Below are 23,747 nucleotides of genomic sequence, written 5' to 3'. Positions count from 1 at the left end.
GATTATGACTGCTCTAAATGTGTCTAAATACGCTGTGAATGTGAATGTGCATTATACGCTGAGTTTCGGTTCATTTATGAGACGAACTCCAGTTTACTCGCCGGCGCCTCCATGTCGTGATTCTGCTATATTCTTATTTATTAAATCCAGGCAATTGGTTCATGAAACATTGATTAAAATTAAGATATAATTAATACAAAACGAAATTCACTTTAAAGAAAGGCAGCTGTTCTGTTTGAGGTCTCTGTGAAAGTTTTAAAGCAGTCTTTTAGTGCCGCTTTCAGAGCGCTCACGTCCGTACCCGAGAACTGACACGTTGTTTTTCCCTCATAAATGCGAACACGGAAAATAAAATAAAATGAATATTATAATGTTTTTTTTGTTAGGTCAGACAATGATTACCAAATTTCTCTCCCATATTGCTCCTCACAACCACTGAAAACGGTCAAGAAAATCGAACCAAAAGTCAAATTAATATGGACGGAAGTTAAAAGTGGTGGGTACAAAATGACTCATGACGAAATCTGGTGGGTAGGCGTCCCCCCCGTCCCCCCCGAAATCGACGCCTGTCTATCTATCTATCTATCTATCTATCTATCTATCTATCTATCTATCTATCTATCTATCTGTCTATCTGTCTATCTGACTGTTTGTCACTGTTTGAAATTTCACTTTTTTTTGTTGCAAATTATCCAGTGGCACTTAAATTTTAATGCACATGTAGCAGCACCATGGACAGACAAATGAATCATCTCAACCATTTCCTCAATTTTTTGAGGAATCCATCTATTTTTATGCACATTTTGGGATATTGCATAAGAAACCACAGAAACACCAAGATGAACATAAAATGTAAAAATGTGCATAAAAGCGTATGCGTTTAATTGAGGCAGATAAGTTATATAAGGCGTTATAAGGCAGATGAGTGATATTTATATCTGATAAGAAGACATAAAACTACGATGAAAACACATTTACCGAACAAATTCCTCGATAAGCACCATGAAAACCCACATGTGCATGACTTTGCCTCAACTGTGAATGTGATTTGATAACTGGACTAACCAGAAGGCATATTTCATTGCATAGCATCTCAAATGTTGGTTTGATCATTTTGAAATGTCTAAGCCAAAGTCTGTCATCAAAATGATTTGGTTTAACTTCCTCCCAGAAGCGTCTCGCATGATTGCATTCCTCAAACACCATAGAACCATTTTCCCAGGAAGTAATGATTTTGTATTCTTGAACACATGGATGATTTTTTTTGAGTGAGGATTTTTGTTCTTGAACTTTGAATGGAAACATTGCTAGAGACTGCATTCATAAATCTCAATTTGAAGTTTATCAAACAGGCAGTATTGTAACTAATTACATTTTAATTAAGCCATTTACATTTTAATGAATGGCCTGTTAGCCATTTATATATATAGTATCTTTAATTTTCTAAAACAAAATCTACAATTTATTTACAGCAAAAGTGCAAACCTCATATAAAATGTATTGAAAATAAAACCATTTAATTTGACCTCCTGAGGTTAATGGTCAAATAAGCACCTCTTTTGGGCTTTGGTTAATGATATTAGGAAAACTATAGAAAAAAGTAAATGTGTGCGTTTGTTTGTGGACTTCACACATTTTTTTATGGATCTGTCATGCATTTTGAAAACATGTTTAACAGCATTTCATGTGGTGTATTTGTTGCTTGTATATTTCAAACACATCTACTATATCAATGTCTAGTTGTTTACAGTTTCGTCTTTGTGCATATTTTATGTGCAGTCATCACAGATGTTCTGTGTCGTCTTCTCTTCTGTCTCTGTAGGTGGAGCGGCTGGTACGCCCGGATTCACTCGGGACCCCACTCAGCTGAAGGGGGAGCTGTATCACACGGCTCTCAGGAAGAGCCAGCAGGGGTTTGGTTTCACCATCATTGGTGGAGACCGACCTGATGAGTTCCTGCAGGTGAAGAACGTTCTCTCTGATGGCCCCGCCGCACAGGACAACAAGATGGCCTCTGGTGAGTGATGCCTAGTTTGGTAAAAGGTGTTTAGGGAAATATCCACAATTCACATTATGGATTATTAGAAAGTTAACCTATTAATTATAATTGTTAAACTGGGATAGGAGAGGCATGTTAACAATAAAGAGCTACAGTGCAATGCATAAGTGAATACACCCATGCTAAAGTTGACTAAAAAGAGGAATAAAAAATCATATTTTGGAAATTGAACTTAATGCCTTAATTTAAAAAATTTGGAAAAATCCAACCTTTAAGGACACCAATTTTCTTTGTGAATGAATAATGTATCGTAAATAAATAAATGTTCTTCCTTAAAATACATGGTGCATAAGTGAGTACACCCCTATGTTAAATTCCCATAGAGGCAGGCAGATTTTTATTTTTAAGTATTTAAAAACAATTTTTTTTAGGATACTATGCATCCTGATAAAGTTCCCTTGGCCTTTGGAATTAAAATAGCCCCACATCATCACATAGCCTTCACCATACCTAGAGATTGGCATGGGGTACTTTCCATAAGATCATCTCTCAATGCAAATCAAACTAGCTATTAGGCTAACTGAAATAAAACCATGCCAATCTCTAGGTATGGTGAAGGCTATGTGATGATGTGGGGCTATTTTAATTCCAAAGGCCAAGGGAACTTTATCAGGATGCATAGTATCCTAAAAAAAAAAAAAAAAAAAAAAAAATTTAAAATAAAAATCTGCCTGCCTCTATGGGAATTTAACATAGGGGTGTACTCACTTATGCACCATGTATTTTAAGGAAGAACATTTATTTATTTACGATACATTATTCATTCACAAAGAAAATTGGTGTCCTTAAAGGTTGGATTTTTCCTAATTTTTTTAATTAAGTAATTAAGTTCAATTTCCAAAATATGATTTTTTATTCCTCTTTTTAGTCAACTTTAGCATGGGTGTATTCACTTATGCATAGCACTGTACACTATTTACCTTCAATGATGGCTTTGTTTACTCACCTTCATATTGCTCCAAACCCATATGATGAGACAAAAAGTTTGATATTTTGTGGAATCTTTTCTCTATAACAGTTGTGTTTTAGTATTATTTATATGCTATCATATTTTTATGAATATTTTGAATGAGCTTTTAGCTTTATATTTTCTGTTTTACACCTTTGATAATTTTGTCATGTGCTTTTGTCAGTTTAATAGTTTTATTTTGTCCATATTACTATAGTTGGCTATAGTTTATTTATTTTTAATTAGCAATTTTAGTGCTTCAAATTTAACTTATTTCAGTTGCCAATGCAACTTTTCTAACTTTTTTGTTTAGTTAAATTTTTGTCATCTAATATTTATATATTTTAATAAAAAATATATACATTTTTAAATTTAGTTTTAGTTAAAGATAAACACCCGGTTACATATAGCAGCAGTTCATTGTGATTACAGTGGGAAGGTCCCAAAAACCTTTAAAAAATATTCTGACTCCACATGATAACCAAAAAAGTCTGAATTTACGTCCTTATTCACTGATAATATTCCATTCCAGTGAGCTGTTATCTAGAGAACTGCTGTGGATCAATGAGTCTGTGAGTGAACAAAAGGAAAAAGTCTGATTAATGAACTGGATCCGCCGATTCATTGAAAAGAAACCAATTTAAAAGAATAATTCATTCACTGATCCCATTCCAAAAAAATTGGAAAATGCCATATACAAGTCACAAGAAATATACAGGTTTGGAACAACATAAGGCTGAATAAATAATGAAAGAAGTTTCTATTTTGTGTGATCTATTTCTTTTATCTATTATCTTTCAAAAGCACAAATGTATTAGAAAAGGTGTTCATCCACTTTGTAATGATTATTTTCTTCAGTTCTTTCTCTACTCATTCCCATGCTGTCAAATTTCCTCTCTTCTAATCCAAGGTGATGTTATTGTGGAAATCAACGGCACACTTGTCTTGGGCAAGACGCATGCTGACGTGGTCCACATGTTCCAGTGCATCCCAATTAACCAGTACGTGGACATGGTCCTCTGTCACGGATACTTGCTCCCCCCTGACGTGAATGCGGACACCGAGGACCTTCCTCCTCCTCCTCCTCCTCCCCCTCCGACAGGAGAGATCGTAACCGCCGTACCCCTCATCAATGGCCAGCCGCTGCTGGTCAAAGGTGACGCCCTCCACGGTTCCTCCCAAGAGCTTCACTATGTAACCACAGATGCCAACGGCCGGCCAGTGGTCGCTGCGCTTCCAGGAGGCATCAGTGCCAACGATAGGCCAGAGACGGGGATGCTGCAACCGGAGCTGGTGAGCGTTCCCATCGTGAAGGGGCCTGGAGGATTTGGCTTTGCCATTGCAGACTGTCCGTTGGGGCAGAAGGTGAAAATGATCCTGGATGAGCAGTGGTGCCGAGGACTGCTGAAAGGAGACGTGATAAAGGAGATTAACAGGCAAAATGTGCAAACGCTGAGCCATGCGCAGGTGGTGGATATACTGAAGGACCTCCCTGTGGGGAGCGAGGTGAATCTGTTGGTGTTGAGAGGAGGTAAGAGAGCAGGAGGGTGTATGGAACATCCCACTGATCTGTTTAGGCCATAAACATGGACTACACAAACAGAAGAAGCCGAAAGTTTACACTGATGGCGGCTCTTGCGGCGATACTGAGAATGCAATGCGCATTTCTTTTGCAATATGACGTGCATTCTAACACAAAACACAGCATAATGTAAAATGCAGCTAGAATCCTTTGCATAATGTTCCTGTAGCTTAAGCATGGCACTAGCAACTTGTTCCCTGGTTTGATGCCCAGGGAACTCATGTTTATTTGTGTAGCACTTTTCACAGTACAGATCGTTTCAAACAGCTTTACAGAAAATTCTATATAACAAATTCTATCTTATTCTAGAGTCCATATTACAATTTAGAGTGATCTGTTATCAGAGCTATCTGTCTAAGTTATGTATTTCAGAAATGTACATAATACTAAATCACAATTAGCTAAAAATTTTATAATTTGAACAATATTATAATTTAAGGCAGAAACAATGAGCTCATTGAAGTAATGAATACTAAATATACATGTTTCGATTATCCTTTGTCCGTAATGACCAGGGAAGTTCATACCTGAACTGAAACAAATGGATAGCTTGATTGCAATGTAAGTCACTTTGGATAAATGTGTCAATCAAATGCATCAATGTAAATGTTCTTGCGTAGAGTATGTTTTGGGCCTTTAGGCAGTTATAGAGTTCAGGTCGAGTAGCCATAGTAGGTAGGCATATGGTGACCAATGGCAATTTCAAGGGGTCTTGTTATCTTTTAAGAAATCACACCACACACACACACACACACACACACACACACACACACACACACACACACACACACACACACACACACACACACTCAAAACGGATCTTAAGCATGCCTCGTAAAAACCCTGCTGAAAAGACTTTAAAGACTTTAACTTTGACAAGCATGAAGTGAATATAAATGCGAAAATGAATAAAACAGTCAAACTATTTATTCTTTGAACTTTCAGACAAGCCTTTGTCAAGCCATCATTCAACACGTCTTCTTTTTCTAGTAAAATTACACGTATTGCAGTTACATACATTTCTGTTTATTTTATTGTTACTTCATGTTTAGTAATTTAAATTCAGCCGAAATTGAAAAATTAACTTAATTCCCAATTCTTAGAAAGAGTACACTGCGAAAAGTCACTTTCTTAAGCCTTATTCGTATAGGACTAGTTTTTTAAATGACGTTGAGTAAAAATTCTAATCACTTGAGTCAACATCTGTGATTTTATGTGCTGATTCGGACGGGACTACATCTCCGTGACGTGTTTATTACAGAGCTGGCAGTGTGTGCTTTCTATATATGGCCGTTACAGAAGTGTGCAAGCTGTGCTTGTGTGCATCACGTATAAGTATATGTCTTTTCATTTATTATTTATTGATATCATTTAGTAAACTTAATGAGTTTATAGCAGTGGATGTTAATAACAAACCAGCATAAATGAGCAGAGAAATATAGACAAATATCTTACTCTTACCTGACACTGATATTAAAATGGGCAGTGTTCGCAGTTTTGTTTTCTGAGAAATTTATTCATTCAACATTATTATGTTTTTTAACAAATAAATATAAAAAAATCTGCCAAAGGGGTAAGAAAAATCAACTTGAATTCTAACCCCATTGTCAGATTTGTTCCCCTTATTTTTAACATGCACTTCACTTAATATTTATACATTTCTCAGAAAACAACTTGCATCCATAACATACTGTATACTGGTGAGCAGCTCCAGTATGCTGGTCTTTTCAGCAGGGAATTGCATAAAGGCTCTTTCCCCTTTTGTCTCTCTTTTTTTATCTCTCCATTTTTCAGCAGGTGAGAAATCATTTACATTCTTTTCCCTCTTCATAATTTTACATTTTAGCCACACTTGTTCTCCTCTCCTCCACGCTCACTTATCATACTCAGGCTTTGTTTCTGTCTCTCAGGAATACATTATGTAAGAATGATGGACCATTGCTTCTGACACAGTTGGCAGGAGAGGCCCCTTTGCATTTTGCACCCACTCTGTGGGGTTGGCTGGGAATTTGGGAAATGAGTCTAGATTACAGGGAGGGGAATTTCAGGATGTGTCTGCAAAGAGTTCTGTGAGAAGTTATTGTCTGCTGAACGAAACAGGGAGGGGGAAAATGAGACAGTGCTTTAATCAGTTCCATTAACCCTCAAAGGCTGAGTGAGTTGCGTCATTCATGGTTTAGTCATTAAATTCAATAGAAATCACACCAATCAAGAGAAAACAAAGGGAATGAATAAACGGCGTGGGTTCAGAATTGACAGATGGAAGTGTAGCTGCGTCATTATTTTATGCATGACTTCTGTCATTTGCAATGTCACTCTCCCTGGAGAATTCATGTGTAGTATCCATCATTTTCTCTATGTATTTTCTCATTTATTTTATCCATCTTTAATGGCTCCTAGATGACGCATGTGTCATGATTAACTCAGCTCGGAATTGGCTCAGGAAACGCCCCACTTTAAAGCACTTGAATGACGTTTCCTCTTTGAGTAGCTTTTTAGTTAGATGGATGGGAATTAATAATGTAGCACTGAAACAATGTATTCTCATGCCTTTTTCATGTTTGATAGGCAACAACCATGAAGTGCTGTCATTATAATAAGGCTAGAAACTTTCTCAGTAATGAGTTCCTGTTTTGTTTTTTTCATCTCTATGTTGAGTGCCTGTTCCCCCATTTTTTCTCTTTCAGTGCTACATGTCTCTCATTTGCCTTTTTTCTGTTTCTAGGTCATACATCACCAGTGAAGAGTTTACGACCTGTGAGTATGATAATAGATTTTCAGAGGTGATAATGACCTTGTAGAACTGAGAAAATGGGAGAATATTATGTTTTTTTTTTGTTTTTTTTGCTTATGAAATTGCTGGTACTTTGGGTTTGGGATTTGAACAAACTCCTTCCTGTAAAATACTAAAGTGTGATAGCTAACACGTTCTGCATCATTTGTACTGGTGACATAAATGAATCCTGTGGCTTGTACTTTTTTTTTGTTGAAGTGATCGGATTTAAAATTTTCAATTGAGTATGATAAAACAGGCAAATAGACTTACATTGAAGAAGGATTCTGAGGGACCAGAATATTATAGAGACTTGTGGGTGGGCACTTTGGATTCTGGCCTGTAAAAAACAACCTAGCAATCACCCAGAACAGCCTAGAAATTCCTAGTAACCACCCAGAAAACCCTAGAAACCACATAGAACACCCTAAAAGGAAAAAAAAAAGAAAAAAACTTGGAAAACTTTGACAACCACCCACTACAACATAAAAACCACCTAGAACAACTGAGAAACACCCTAGCAACCTCCTAAAACACATAAGAAGCAATTATCAAACACCCAGGACATTATAGGAACCACCTTGTAGTAAACATACAAAAAAATAAGAAAATACCTACCAAGAACACAATAGAAATGCCTTAGCAACCACCCAGAACACCTTAGAAACACCCTAGCAACCACGTAAAATACCTTAGAAACCATAAAAAGCAGTTCTCAAACACTCAAGACACTATAGAAACCACCTTGTAGTAACCACAAAAAAAAACACTAACAACAAAACACCTAACAACCACCATAGAAATAACCTAGCAACCACGCAGAACACCCTAGTGCGTTCACCTACAAACATCTAGCGACCACAAGGAAAATCTTAGAAATCATTTACCAAACACCTAGGACACTCTTATTAAATCCACCTAGAAACACCCTAACAACCCCACAAAACCACCTAGTAATGCCCCAGCAACCAGGACAATCTTAGTAACCACATTGCAATCCTTGGCAACCAACTTAATATCATGGTAATGAGTTTTGTGTGTGGACAACATCACTTACATTTTCTACAGTCAATGTAAAAATGTAGTTGCTAAAAATGTAATGCTTTAAAAATCCTGCAACTTGACCAAAAACAAAAACATTAATAGTATGGGTGTGTTGGGCTTCATTTTCCTATGGGTTTCGTGATTTTTTTTCTTTTTTCTTTCTGCTAACCAGACCATGAAGGCAATATCCAACAATAACAATGTTTCTGTAGTCTATCTATCTGTATGATGCTTGCATTCTCTCTAAAGACACACCCAGCAATCCGTTTTAAATGTTACTTGTTCAGGTCCATATCTATGTTCACTCTGCGAGTCACTGTGTGAAGTGGTATTAAAACACGTTTTATTCCCCTTGTATTCCAACAGAGACCGGGGATGAGTGCCAGTACTGAGACTCTGGACCGTTGCCATGACATCATGGTTCCCCAGGCTTTGACCTATCACTCAAACACACTACCATGTAGCTCTCCAAAACAAGACGCTTCCCTCCACTACAGCAAGCCCAAAGCTTTGCCGGAGAGCATAGGTGAGTCTCTGCTCAGCTGAGACAACAAGGAGGAAACTCTTTTATGTTACAGCATCATGATGTTGAAAACATTCTAGTAGGTGGGTCCCCAGCCAGGATTGAAGTTGACAAATATACTTCAATATATATATATATATATATATATATATATATATATATAATTTTTTTTTTATATAAAGGTATTGTTCATCCAAAAATGAATTCTGTCTTCATATACAAATTTTCACTTTGTATCAGCACTTCACAACAAATTCAAATTTTGCAATGTGGTCACCCTGGTCTTACAACGAAAGTGGTGACAAAAAGAACAAAACACTGAGGAACACTGTTCAAATCATAATACAAACAAGAGCTGTGGGCAAATGTATTGTTCTTGCATATATTGCACTAGGATTAACAGGATTAAATTCAGATTTATGAGCAGAAGTTTGAACTTTAGAGTGAGGTGAACTTTACAGTCACCAACCACTATGGCATGGAAAAGAGCAACTACTTATCTCTTTCCCCGCCAGCGTTTTTTGGCGGGGAAAGAGATGCTAGACACAGTGTTAGACCTCATCCTGGGTCGACATTTCATTTGGCAACGTTAGGCAGTTTTGATTTATATGCTGTTTCATGTAGATGATTGTGTTATTTTACACATGCATCTCCTTAAATGCTATCGCTTGTTTCTGCTTCTTTTTCGCCTGTGTTTTGATCCGGAGATTCAGTACTCTTTCAGAGGGTATCATAGCGCCCTCTACCATATAACAGTGAAAACACAGACAGCCGGAATCTTTTTTTCAATGGCAGGGAAAAAAATGTATATCAGCATTTGAGCTTCAAAGAGAATTTTTATTTTATTTTACAATGACATATTTGGGAGAACTATCCTTTTATTTTATTTTTATCTGAATGCAGAGACACAGAAAAAGCCCTATGCATGAATTGAATTGGTTTTACTTTTTTGTGTTGAATTGATGAATGTGGTTTATTCCAATTTATTTATCATACCTCCATGTAAATCTGTCAATTGTTATGCAGTACCTCACTCTAAGGAGTTGGACGTGTTCATTAAGCGAGATCAGGACACAGGCTTTGGCTTCCGTGTGCTTGGGGGAGAGGGCTCAGAACAACCAGTAAGTCCTTCATACTTCTGTAACCACATTACTAAATATTTGTATACATGGACTGTATTTATGTGATTTATTAGCAGATCGACTTTGTGTCTTAGCTCTAAAATGAGCTATCCATTTAATTTCATTAGGTCTACATCGGTGCCATCATTCCCCAGGGGGCGGCGGAGAAGGAAGGCCGTCTGAGGGCCGGAGATGAGCTCGTAGGCATCGATGGCATCATTGTAAAGGGGAAATCTCACAAACAAGTTCTGGATCTGATGACCAACGCAGCACGTAACGGACAAGTGCTTCTTTCAGTGCGCAGGAAGGTCATTTACAGGGGTGAGCACTGCTGACTGACAGGCCTTAGACATAAAAACCAGTGCTGGAGTGTAATTAACTGCCTGAATAGCTTTCATTAAAGGTCAGTCTGTGTAATCTTCTGCTCTATAGATGCCCCAGTGGATGTTGGGAGCGGGGCAATGACACTTGTGAATGGCTCACCTCGGCTTCCCCGCATCCAGGTGGCAAGTGTCAAGGACCAGGAGTCATTTGATATCACACTCCATCGCAAAGATAATGAGGGCTTTGGATTTGTCATTCTCACCTCAAAGAGCAAACCGCCACCTGGAGGTAACAGCAGATTAATTGACATTATTTACACAATTTTTTATTTCATTTGGAATCAAGAACCGGTTCTCATTCAGAATGGTTACATACTAATATTTTATGTAATACATAATACTATGACACTGTTTCCTGCACTAGAATTTTACTGCTATTCAATGTTATGGTTGTTTTTAATTAATTGTTTAAAAAGACACATTTTGAAAAACTATTGTTAGAATACACATTCAGAACAGTTTTTTTTTTGGCAATTAAAAATAAATAAATGGCAATTAAAAAATGATAAGGACACATGGATATTTATTATTTGATTTGATTTTAATTTTATTTTATATATAATCAACAACTAGTAAAGTCAACTATTTTTAGATGTTGTATTATTTATTTTTAATTTAATAATTTAATTTGACCTTAATAGTGGTGGTTTAATGTCATATTGACCGTGTGCTTTATCGTTTTGCATCTCAAAGTTGTTTCTTTAATTTCTACCTTTTTATCACCGCTACAGCCATACACGTGTAAATGGGAGTCTGTGGCAGTTGTATCAAAACTTGTTGCTGTTTTTTGAGCATCTTGTGTCATCACCATTGCATTTGGCATGTTATGTTAAAAATACAGTAGTTTAACTTTTAAAGAGTGTCTTGGGACCCATGCGCTCTGTTCCATTCCGCTTTTTTAGTTTTGCATTGTTGCATTTCCTACTATTAATTCATTATTACTATAAATAAAACACACGCCTTTCTAATTCTGCTAAGTGATTTGCCTAAGTGTGTGTTGCAGTGATTCCTCATAAGATCGGTCGAATAATCGAGGGCAGTCCAACTGACCGCTGTGGGTTGTTGAATGTGGGCGACCGCATATCCGCTGTGAACAGCCAGTCCATTGTGGAGCTCTCCCACAACGACATTGTTCAGCTTATCAAAGACGCAGGAAACTCAGTCACGCTCACCGTGGTTCCTGAGGACGGTGAGTGAGATGATGAAATGTCACATAAATACTGCCGCAGTGCATTTTCCTGCATTCTCAACCTGTGCCTCATGCTTTGATTTGTCACACTAGCTTCAATTAAAATGCTAATATCCACAGCAAAATTTGATATTAATTATGCATGCATATTTAAATTGAACGTTTTAAGAAGGGCACTTACACCAATTACTAGCTTATTTCAAATACAAAGCATGAAAATACACAGTTCATTTTTCTCTGTCATGTTTAATTGGTGTTGGCTCATAGGTACGAATATCATACAACAAAAAAACATTAATCGGCAGAGGCTTTTGGAGTTAAAACGTTCTTGATCTTATTTATTTATCATTAGTATGTCATAATACAGAGGTAAAAAAGACTTTAATACTTGAAGTTATCATTTCATATGACAATCAATCTGTTTTGATTGGCTGTTTAGAGTACAAAGGTCCGCCCTCAGGAGCAAGCTCGGCCAAACAAAGTCCAGCACCGCAGCACAAGATTTTCAAATCCACTCAGGATGAGAGGTGCACTCCACTATTACATATTTACACCACTATAAATGTGCTTATTTCCTATATTTGTTGTAAATTCATGTAAATTCTACAACCATATAGCCAAAAATATAACCTCCAATAACATGTGGAGGATTTAAGTAACACTGCCTTCTGATCTATAATACATGTTGCTTATGTGCAGATATAATTTGGACATGGATGAGATCCGGGATGAGCTCATCTGGACGGAGTATAAAGCTCTTCCCATGAGTGAACAGGGAACGTTGTGTGTCGCCAACTCAAAACAGGTAAGAGTCACACTTATATCATAAACTGTACCTAAACTTTATCTAAAGTCATCACATCTAGTGTAAAATATGATGCAAAATAAAAAAATATTATGAAAAATAATTATATAGTAGGGCTGCATGATATAACGTTTTAGCATTGATATCGCGATGTGCGCACATCACAGGATGTGCGATGTCAATATAGGGATCGTAGTCCAGCAGCCCACTAGTTCGGAACGCAGATTCATGGCAAAGTTTAAACATCATAGAGTGAAAGTTGATCATTTGCATGTGTTTTAAAGTCCTATCAGTTTAAACATCAAGCGCAAGAAGACTGGAACGCACACAGAGCCGTGCAGACAGCACGTGAACACTTGAACGGACACGTGCGCGCAAAATTAAGTTAAAATGCTGAGTCGATTATGTGTTGTAAACAATGGAGAAAGAAAACGTATGTGTATATCATATCCGTGCATTCATCTTAAAGTATACCCGCAGCTGTTTGTGTCACAATGTTACAATTAAACAATGTTAATCAGACAACAAAAGAAAAAGAGAACAAAGGTAAATTATATTAATGAATTAATTATATTAACTATATTTAATTTATACAGTGAAGACTGCAATGTTATTTTACATTTGATAATTCAATTTCTGTACCTGAATACTGTTAGATTTACTTGAAAAACATAAAGCACTGCTTATTCTTAACAAATAGAGCCATTCAAATCATCTGGTGAAATTGCGAAAAAGCTAAATATTGCAATGTCAGTTTTTTCTAATATCATGCAGCCCTAATATATGTCATACTTTATACATATACTAGGTATTTAAGCCAAGACTAAAGTAATTTAATCCAGGGTTATACTTCATATGTTGATGCCATCACTGGAATAAATTGCATTTTGTGTGTATTTTCTACCTAGGGCTGTATTGCGGTTGAGTTGGAGCGCGGCCCTCGTGGTTTTGGCTTTAGTCTGAGAGGGGGAACAGAGTATAACATGGGCCTCTACATCCTGCGGCTGGCTGAGGACGGCCCCGCTCTACAAGATGGCAGGATACACGTCAGTACAGAACACCACTCTTTAATAACTCACATATTGTGGATGGAATCGGCAGACTTTTTGCATCTTCTGCTGCAATTTTAGTGAAGCATCTGCAGAGTGCATTTAAATGTAGTAAAAAGTTAAGGAAAGTTTTAAGAAAGCTGAATACTTTTTTTTACAATCAAAATCAAGTTTTATGTAACAAAGTTCGGGAGGAGCATGTTCTGGTAATCATCCAATCAGCACAAGAAGAAGCCAGTATAAATAAAGCCTTCCCTTACCTCGTGTCTCATGACCACCATGGCCACCACCCCATCACCTCACACTAGGCTGGGTCTGCTCATAGATACCTATGATCTATACATTCATAGGGGGGAGTACTCCGAATTCCGAGCTCGGAGCCCTCCCCCCGGACAGCAAGCCAAATACGCATTATAACATTACATCGGATTTCATTAACATGTGAACTCGTGAAATGTCAAACCGTTGTTTACAGATGTCTTGAGACATGTTGTGAAAGTGCTGTGAAGTACAACCTTATAAGAAGGTGACAATGTTTTTCATGTGTTTGATGATCTTACGCCTGAACGTGTCTCTGCAGGTAGGAGATCAGGTAGTGGAGATCAATGGAGAACAGACACAAGGCATCAGTCACACTAGAGCCATTGAGCTGATCCAAGCTGGAGGAAACAAAGTGCTACTGTTACTGCGACCACAAGCCCTCTTATCAGAGAACAGTGAGTAATGACACACAAACACAGGATACTGCTGCGGCTGATATACAAGCATACTGTAAGAACATCAAGACCACACAAGTTACTTGCTAACTTCAATTTTCTTTCTTTCTTTCTTTCTTTCTTTCTTTCTTTCTTTCTTTCTTTCTTTCTTTCTTTCTTTCTTTCTTTCTTTCTTTCTTTCTTTCTTTCTTTCTTTCTTTCTTTCTTTCTTTCTTTCTTTCTTTCTTTCTTTCTTTCCTCTTCTGTGCAGGTTGTGTAAGCTCATCTGCGATGTGTTACTGCCCCCAGGAACATCATCACTAAAAGCCTCTTTTCCTCTAGGTCTTTTTTTCTTTGGTAATGGGATTTTCACTACACTTTCTATGCTTCCTAATTGCTCAACTTTTTTTAAGCTTTATTGTCCAAGTTTATATTAACAGGACATTATATATATATATTAGAACTGCACGATTAATCGTTAAAATATTGCAATCTTGATTCAAACACCCACATGATCTTATTCTTAAGGCGAGACACTACAGGTGAATAGGGTAAAAATTTTAACTAGCAGATATCACCATGAAACTTTCCCAGTCGATTACCTACATTAAGATGAGAAAAAAATATTAATGTTTAAATATGCAAATAAGGCAATATCTAATTAAATATGCGCTAATTTGCATATATTTTAAAAAAAACCGAAATCTGAGTATTGGATAAAGCCAGGTTAAAACAAATTTTTTCATTGTGTTCACATATTAGATGGGAAAAAAATTACAGAGGGATTTATGGATATCTACTTTTGTTATCCTGTAAATCAGAAAATACTGTCAATAGCCTTAAATTTATTTTCGCCATGTTTTTTTGAATAAAATGTTATATAAATCAGGCTAGAAATAATATATTTACAAATCCCTCTGTAAATGTCTTCATAATATAACTAGGTACAAGACTGGAAAGTGTGGTGTTACTGTAGGTGCTACTGAAGTGGAGATTTCGGACTTGGAGTATGTGAGAAAAGTCATTTTGAGAAAACGGGCTTTAAGGATTTATCATCAGCCAATGAGATTGCGCATTCAGCCCTTTTACTTTCACGATTGGTTACTGATAAAAAGGAAATGACCATATTTGGATCCGACAGGATTGTACAGAAGAGAGAGAGCTTTCCAGCGGTGCATGTGATGACAGGGTGCCGGCAGAGATCGCGGAGCAGCATGTTGATTAAGAACGCGAACTTTTGTTGAATTTATGAGAAATCTACAGACGCAAACAGACAAAGTGTAATAAAATAAAGACCTAAATGTGTATTTCGGACTTTTTTTCACCACAAGTCTGAAAGAAGACATGTTATTGAAGACAAATATCCAAAAATCTCAAAATTGACCAGTAAAAAACCCCCCGATGTTTTTGCCTGCCGTGTCTCGCCTTAAACGACAACAATTCACCTGTGTCTATGTATCGATTACATCGTTACATTACCAGGCGGCAAGTGACTGTTAAAAATGTATTGTCATTGAATCATTCATTCAAGAGTTTCGTTCAAAAACGCTGATTCATACAGTAATGAAACAAGTGAAAAAATTATGAGCGAGTCATTGAATCATTCATTCAAAACTGATTTATATAAAAAAAAAAGTCATTCATATTAATTCAACATTTTTAAATTGACTGCAGTACTTAATATTTTGTTTAATTGGCTGCTCAGAATCGTGATTTCTATTTGAAAAAAAAACAAAAATTATATATTCAGAATCGTGCAGCTCTGATATACACACTGGCAATTACATCATAACCACCTAAAACACTCTAGCAATCACCCAGTACTTCCTGTCAGCTTCATAGCAATGCATGTGCAGACAACCACAACAACCTAGCATTCTGGAATTAAGCACATGTATGCAAAATCACTTTGCATAAAAAAATAGGTTATCATGATAAATTTTAATAAGGCTTTAATTAGTTGCAAATCTTTTCACCCTTAGGTTCTACAGGAGATGTTATCCTTCCTGATCTGCCGGAATCCAACACTTCCAACATTCCTCTCAGTTCTCCTCTCCTTCATCCGTCATCCACCTCAGCGAAAAAGGGAACGCCAGACCTGACAAGCTCCTTCGCCCGTTCTCGCGGCTCCTTGAATCTGGCCTGCGAGGATCCTCGCACTAAAGACAGCAAGAGGGAGAAAAGTGCCAAACCACGAAACACCAGCTCTTCCAGAGTCTCGCAGCAACGCCGCATTAAGAGTCGGTCCGCAGAGGATCTCCTTGATCTCGGAGAAACAGAGAAACCCAAAAGCCCATCCAAAGCCAAAGACAAAGCTTGCAGCTACAAAGAAAATCTGAAACAAAGCACTCAAGACTCCCACAAGAACAGAAAGTCCTGCCAACACAGTCGCTCAGTCAGCCCCCAGAAGTCAAAGCGTGAAGGACAGGAAGTGGTAATTGGCGAAGCGCAGGGACAGAAAGAGGAATGCCGTGCGAAGGGGAGAACGAGCGTGGACCAGAGGAAAAGTGATGCTGAAAGGAGGAAAAAACAGGAATCTAGAGGAAGGAAGCGAAGTGAGGCCCAAGAACGGGAGGAGAGGTTGAGAGCTGAGAGAAAAGTGAGGAGCAAAGAAGAGGATGAAGCAGTTGAGCCAATAGGGGAAGCTAAGCTCAAAAGCACCCAAAAGAAGAAAAAACAGGAGGGAGACAGGAGGAGCAAAAAAACTAAGGAAAAGGGATCTTTGAGGGATCAAAAGGAAGAAAACAAGGAAATGATTACAGACAAGGATGAAAACAAAAGCAAAGGAAATGAGAGTGACGACATTGTCACCACAGATGCAGCTTCAGTCACCACTAGAGCGAGTCTAGTGTTTGATCACCCAGGACCCTTAAACAATGGCCTTTGGAAGATCCCTAGTTATGCGCGCATTCTCACTCACGAGGAGGTGATGCGAGATGTTTGCGAGCAGATTGAGGATACTTGGGAATAGAAGGTTTAAGACCAGAAACATATGCACGTACGTGAATGCAAACGCTTCTAGCTAAGTTATTCATGCATTATAAGGCACATTAGCAGAAACTATCTACTGTCATGGTAGAGCAACATCTCGAAGATAATCTTGCTGAGCAAGTTAGTAAACTTTCGACATGTTTATAGCTAGCTACCTGAATTACAACACATCTGGTTTATTGGCACATTCATTTGAAGAAAACTATTGGCCCCTTGACTACAAGACTAAACATCTTGTACTCAAGGGAGTTTTCTTTACAAGTGTATGTCCAATGGCTCAGTGTTACAAGAACTTGCATACTTGTGCAGAATGTTATTGCCTAACTTCTCTTAACGGGTTGCCGACACTGTAAAAAAATCAAGTTGGGAAAACTCAAAACCGTACACAACCAGCTTCAGGACTTTTTTTGAGAATACTCAGGTTGTCAGGTTATCCGATTATTGAAATTATGGGTCATTCAACTGAAATCATGCATCCATAGAAAGCAAATGCTGGTCAGGGACTTGGTTCTGTCCATCAAATTGTGATTGGACAGAGGCAGGTCTGAATGGGAGCATGCAGTCATGCTGAATTTTCATTTCATGGCAACTTTTAGCTCTTGACTTGTTTAAAGCTAGCTATCCGAGTAATAAACAATCTGGTTTAAAGGCACAGACAAGGTCTTACCTTTATCACCTGATTGAATAGAGAGGTTTATAACCGCCACAAAAACGCAAGCTCTATATGTACCTTCAGTGCATAGGCCAAGCATTCACACGTTTGTTCACATACTTCCCACAAATATGTTTTTGGCCTTACACCTTGTTTTTCTCCAGGTGGTCTCCCACCCAGGCGCCGTACAGGCTTCGCTTATGACGTGAACCATGTTCATGTCCTTCTCTTTGGACAGTGGTCGGCATGAGCTTCTCATTGAAATCATTTATAAATGTTTGTAATCAGCAGTCTCACTGTTGCACAAACAGACTGATTCAACATGAGGCTTCATCCAAACCGCTTTATGGAGATCATTGCTTAATGATCTCCGACAGGCAATTTCTGAGGCTTTGTGGTCAAACGCATGGAGCTCCATTTTAATTTCCTTCAAGCCAGCTGACATTAAGCAACACAAGGACTCTCCTGACATCACAATGCAATCCTTCCTTATGCAATTTAAGAGAACACGGCACGCCCCATCAATCACCAAATCGACAATGCAAGTTTGTTTCGGTTAAAAACAGCACGTCCTTACCCCAAAGAATCTTTTTTTTTTCTTTTTTTCTGCATGCAAAGTTAAACACACAAACTCCTTGTTTTGTTGCATGCCTTTTAGACCCGTGCAGGTTGTCTCTCTAATGTTTCCGAACCTTGTAAATAAGAACTGTTGTGATGATTGGGGGCTTTACCAGGGACTTTTCAGACTGTTCTCTTTCTCTTCCATGTCTTTGACTCCCTGATCTCCAAATATTATAACTGCAAACGACCAGAAACTTGTGCTTTAAGATACTAAGAAGATGATCAAATGTTTTATTTCTTGAAATATGTATATGAATAGATACATGTAGCTATAACAGATTGTGACATTGATTTCGGTGTAGAGATCCAGGCTCTTGCTAAGCACCGTGGTAGTTTTACCTTGTAGCAACTGTTTTGACTTGTCACAAAACAAATGGTACATGCAAATGTATTTTTAAATATTCTATGAAATCAGATTTAATATAGTAAATATTTATTTTATTTTTAATTTTTTTTCCTGTACATGCATGTCCAGTCTGATAAAGATGAAGACAAGCAGTGCAAGCAATTCAAGCCCTCAGTTATGAAGCTATACTTTATGCTGGTCAACCTTTGATTTATGACCACCAGAAGCCAATGCACATGGGTGAACCTCGTAAAGGGTGTAAAGGGGCCATATTTCATCTCAAATTCAAAAGGAAATATGGTAACACTTTACTTAAAGACATGAAGTATGATGCATTATAAAAGTATTCATAATGTACAGTACATTAAAATGCATTATTTATTTACTCCTAAATAATTGTAACCAAAGTTAAAATGCATTATATTTGCAGATTCCTTGTTACATCTGAAATTGGTAGTTTGTCATATGTTTTAATGCAAATTTCTAAAGGTGTGTTTAATGGATAGATAAGTATTATGATTTATTATAACTGTGGTTACAATTATTCCACCATACAATGCAGTATAAGAAGGATTAAAATGCATAATTAATTAATTTAAAAATGATTTTATAATGCTTTATATATAAAAGCAATAAGTAAAGTGTTACTTATACAAAAATATTTTGCATTAAGAAAATGAGGCCTGTTTTACCTTTAACTTACACTTAAAATATTAAAAGATGTGTGTGTGTGTATATATATATATAATTAATTAATATTAATATTAAAATAAATACATTTAATATTGCAGTAAATAATGAGAATATAAAAGCATATCATGGATCAATTACAGAGATTTTTTTAGGCGAGAAACGTGCTTACATTTTATGCAAGTAATGTCACAATGCCAAAAATCCTAAGAATAGACTTCATTAGGCTTCATTGTCTTTATGCAAATGAAGGTGTCTTTCTTTTTTTTGGAGGTGAAATATGACCCAGACAGGTTTTTTGTGTGTGTGTGTGTGTGTGTGTGTGAGATTCACCCTAATGTGAAAAGAAATTCACTGTCTGAAGTAAAAATAGGATTGTTGCGGGTATAATGTCTTCTAACTATTTATTTGATGATCATCAGCTAATTTTGTACATGCTTGCATCACATGATCAGTTGTGGGAGGTTTCTGAAAGGGCTTATTTATTGGGGTTTTGAGGTCTGAAATGTGGCCAAGATTAATGTGTAAGGTGTGAATTCATAGGAAATTACATGACCTATCAATACCAAAGGACTGGTGGCCATTCCATATGTGTGTAAAGTGACTATGACCTCAGGGTTTGGCTTTGAGATAAAGGATGAGAACGCAAACTAATTACAAAGACAAGATTATTGATCACGATTGTGGTGGTGTTATATTGTGTTTTTGTGCATATGACAGACTTCGAAACTTCGACGACATGAAGAAATGTCATAAAAGCAATGTTAGCATCAATGTACATAACTCATATCAATGTTCATAATTAAAAGTTAGGCCTAGAATCACCTCATATTAGACTAAATACATATGGTCTCAATATAATGTGGTCTGATTCATGTAAATGTTTAAATATTGTACAGCACCTTTATAAAAAATAGCTGAGTGCTCTCTCAGAACCAAGAATAGAAATATGTACATTTGTGCCGTTATTTTTCTAAGTAATTATTTAAGAATGGGAGGAAATATTTAAAGTCAGTGTAATGAAAATAAAATCATATCCTGGTGTTCTGGTCATGTAAAGTTTTATGCAAAATCAAATCAAATGTATTTTTGAAAAATCAAGCGAGTTTCTATATTATTTGACTGGTCTTTTAAAGGTGCAGTAAGTGATTTCTGAGAAACACTTGATATTTGAAATCGACACTCAAACAAACACACCCCTGCCCAATAGAAACACACACCTCCCTTCATTGCTTCGCCCCCCAAAATAACGGAACACACTAACAACACACTAACATGCAGCTGGCGCATCAGACAATGGATGAATCAGCTGTGATTCAACAACAACAACAACATATCTTGCTTCTGTGAAACATCAACAACCAGTGTTACTCACGTATTGAGCAGAATCAAAGCAACCTCAATGTCCGGTTTCAGGCCTTCCCACTTTAACGTTTCTCCGGTGCTTTTCCAAAATTAACGTGCGTAGCACTTGCCTGATCATAACCCTTCTTTTTCCAATATATTCCACTGACCCTTTTCTCTTTGGTAATATCTCAGCCATCTCTCTTTCCATAGTCTTTCTACAAAATATCCGTGCTTGCTCACTCTCTCTCCTCCCCTATCACAAGCGTATACGCCCCTTATTTCTGATTGGCTACAAGAGTGTTGTGCTCGGTGAATCCACATTGTTTTTTCTCCTATTAACAGAGTCAGGACCATGTGTAAACACATTTTTTCATCACACACATACACACACAGAATAGACATCTAGCATATATTCACACAGTGATGATTTAAATGTTCAACTGTGTTTCTCAGAAATCGCTTACTGCACCTTTAGAGGGATGGTTCACCCAAAAATGAAGATTCTGTCATTAATTCCTCACCCTCATGTCGATCCAAACACGTAAGACTTTCGCTCATCTTCAGAACACAAATGAAATTCTTTTTGATGAAATCTGAGAGCTTTCTGTCCCTCCATTGACAGCTACGCAACCACCACTTTGATGCTTCATAAAGAGATCGTAAAAATAATCCATATGAATTGAGCGGTTTAGTTAAAATTTTATGAAGAGACTCGATCGCTTTATATGAACAGATTGAATTTAAGCTTTTATTCACATGTAAGCATTGATCAGCAAACTCAATTGAACCTGCTTGACGCGCGACAAACCTCATTGGTTCTTGCTGAAGCTCAAACGTGCTGCGTAACACGAGAATGAACCTCATTGGTTCTTCCTGAAGCTCAAACGTGCTGCGTAACACGAGAATGAACCTCATTGGTTCTTCCTGAAGCTCAAACGTGCTGCGTAACACGAGAATGAACCTCATTGGTTCTTCCTGAAGCTCAAACGTGCTGCGTAACACGAGAATGAACCTCATTGGTTCTTGCTGAAGCTCAAACGTGCTGCGTAACACAAGAATGAACCTCATTGGTTCTTGCTGAAGCTCAAACGTGCTGCGTAACACAAGAATGAACCTCATTGGTTCTTCCTGAAGCTCAAACGTGATGCGTAACAAGAATGAACCTCATTGGTTCTTGCTGAAGCTCAAACGTGCTGCATAACACGAGAATGAACCTCATTGGTTCTTGCTGAAGCTCAAACGTGCTGCGTAACACGAGAATGAACCTCATTGGTTCTTGCCTGAAGCTCAAACGTGCTGCGAAACACGAGAATGAACCTCATTGGTTCTTGCTGAAGCTCAAACGTGCTGCGTAACACGAGAATGAACCTCATTGGTTCTTCCTGAAGCTCAAACGTGATGCGTAACACAAGAATGAACCTCATTGGTTCTTGCTGAAGCTCAAACGTGCTGCGTAACACGAGAATGAACCTCATTGGTTCTTGCTGAAGCTCAAACGTGCTGCGTAACACAAGAATGAACCTCATTGGTTCTTGCTGAAGCTCAAACGTGCTGCGTAACACGAGAATGAACCTCATTGGTTCTTCCTGAAGCTCAAACGTGATGCGTAACAAGAATGAACCTCATTGGTTCTTGCTGAAGCTCAAACGTGATGCGTAACAAGAATGAACCTCATTGGTTCTTGCTGAAGCTCAAACGTGCTGCGTAACACGAGAATGAACCTCATTGGTTCTTCCTGAAGCTCAAACGTGCTGCGTAACACGAGAATGAACCTCATTGGTTCTTCCTGAAGCTCAAACGTGCTGCGTAACACGAGAATGAACCTCATTGGTTCTTCCTGAAGCTCAAACGTGCTGCGTAACACGAGAATGAACCTCATTGGTTCTTGCTGAAGCTCAAACGTGCTGCGTAACACAAGAATGAACCTCATTGGTTCTTGCTGAAGCTCAAACGTGCTGCGTAACACAAGAATGAACCTCATTGGTTCTTCCTGAAGCTCAAACGTGATGCGTAACAAGAATGAACCTCATTGGTTCTTGCTGAAGCTCAAACGTGCTGCGTAACACGAGAATGAACCTCATTGGTTCTTGCTGAAGCTCAAACGTGCTGCGTAACACGAGAATGAACCTCATTGGTTCTTGCTGAAGCTCAAACGTGCTGCGTAACACAAGAATGAACCTCATTGGTTCTTGCTGAAGCTCAAACGTGCTGCGTAACACAAGAATGAACCTCATTGGTTCTTCCTGAAGCTCAAACGTGATGCGTAACAAGAATGAACCTCATTGGTTCTTGCTGAAGCTCAAACGTGCTGCGTAACACGAGAATGAACCTCATTGGTTCTTGCTGAAGCTCAAACGTGCTGCATAACACGAGAATGAACCTCATTGGTTCTTGCTGAAGCTCAAACGTGCTGCGTAACACGAGAATGAACCTCATTGGTTCTTGCCTGAAGCTCAAACGTGCTGCGAAACACGAGAATGAACCTCATTGGTTCTTGCTGAAGCTCAAACGTGCTGCGTAACACGAGAATGAACCTCATTGGTTCTTCCTGAAGCTCAAACGTGATGCGTAACACAAGAATGAACCTCATTGGTTCTTGCTGAAGCTCAAACGTGCTGCGTAACACGAGAATGAACCTCATTGGTTCTTGCTGAAGCTCAAACGTGCTGCGTAACACAAGAATGAACCTCATTGGTTCTTGCTGAAGCTCAAACGTGCTGCGTAACACGAGAATGAACCTCATTGGTTCTTCCTGAAGCTCAAACGTGATGCGTAACAAGAATGAACCTCATTGGTTCTTGCTGAAGCTCAAACGTGATGCGTAACAAGAATGAACCTCATTGGTTCTTGCTGAAGCTCAAACGTGCTGCGGAACACAAGAATGAACCTCATTGGTTCTTCCTGAAGCTCAAACGTGATGCGTAACAA

The 23,747-nt window shown here is 37.9% G+C and overlaps 1 protein-coding gene across 3 annotated transcripts in view; it reads left to right on the top strand.

Moving 5' to 3' along the window:
- Window positions 1-17,260, top strand: part of magi3b (membrane associated guanylate kinase, WW and PDZ domain containing 3b) — a 102,804-nt gene extending 85,544 nt beyond the window's left edge. The window contains exons 9-22 of one of the 3 annotated variants that reach the window (XM_084426507.1): window positions 1,823-2,017; window positions 3,919-4,539; window positions 7,316-7,347; window positions 8,774-8,933; window positions 9,957-10,051; window positions 10,180-10,372; window positions 10,484-10,663; window positions 11,426-11,623; window positions 12,063-12,150; window positions 12,323-12,428; window positions 13,337-13,474; window positions 14,058-14,193; window positions 14,444-14,529; window positions 16,155-16,940. In XM_084426507.1, coding sequence (XP_084282633.1) covers window positions 1,823-2,017; window positions 3,919-4,539; window positions 7,316-7,347; window positions 8,774-8,933; window positions 9,957-10,051; window positions 10,180-10,372; window positions 10,484-10,663; window positions 11,426-11,623; window positions 12,063-12,150; window positions 12,323-12,428; window positions 13,337-13,474; window positions 14,058-14,193; window positions 14,444-14,496 — 2,195 coding nt within the window. In that variant the 3' untranslated portion in view covers window positions 14,497-14,529; window positions 16,155-16,940. Of the gene's footprint in view, window positions 1-1,822; window positions 2,018-3,918; window positions 4,540-7,315; window positions 7,348-8,773; window positions 8,934-9,956; window positions 10,052-10,179; window positions 10,373-10,483; window positions 10,664-11,425; window positions 11,624-12,062; window positions 12,151-12,322; window positions 12,429-13,336; window positions 13,475-14,057; window positions 14,194-14,443; window positions 14,530-16,154 lie in introns of all 3 variants that reach the window. The other 2 variants (XM_084426508.1, XM_084426506.1) reach the window with 2 other exon arrangements.
- Window positions 17,261-23,747: the final 6,487 nt, after the last annotated feature.

This window comes from Rutilus rutilus (genome assembly GCF_951802725.1).
Source record: "Rutilus rutilus genome assembly, chromosome: 12".
Classification (NCBI taxonomy): domain Eukaryota; kingdom Metazoa; phylum Chordata; class Actinopteri; order Cypriniformes; family Leuciscidae; genus Rutilus; species Rutilus rutilus.
The sequence above is the reverse complement of the archived record's forward strand: the minus strand, read 5'-3'. Positions and strand labels throughout refer to the sequence as shown.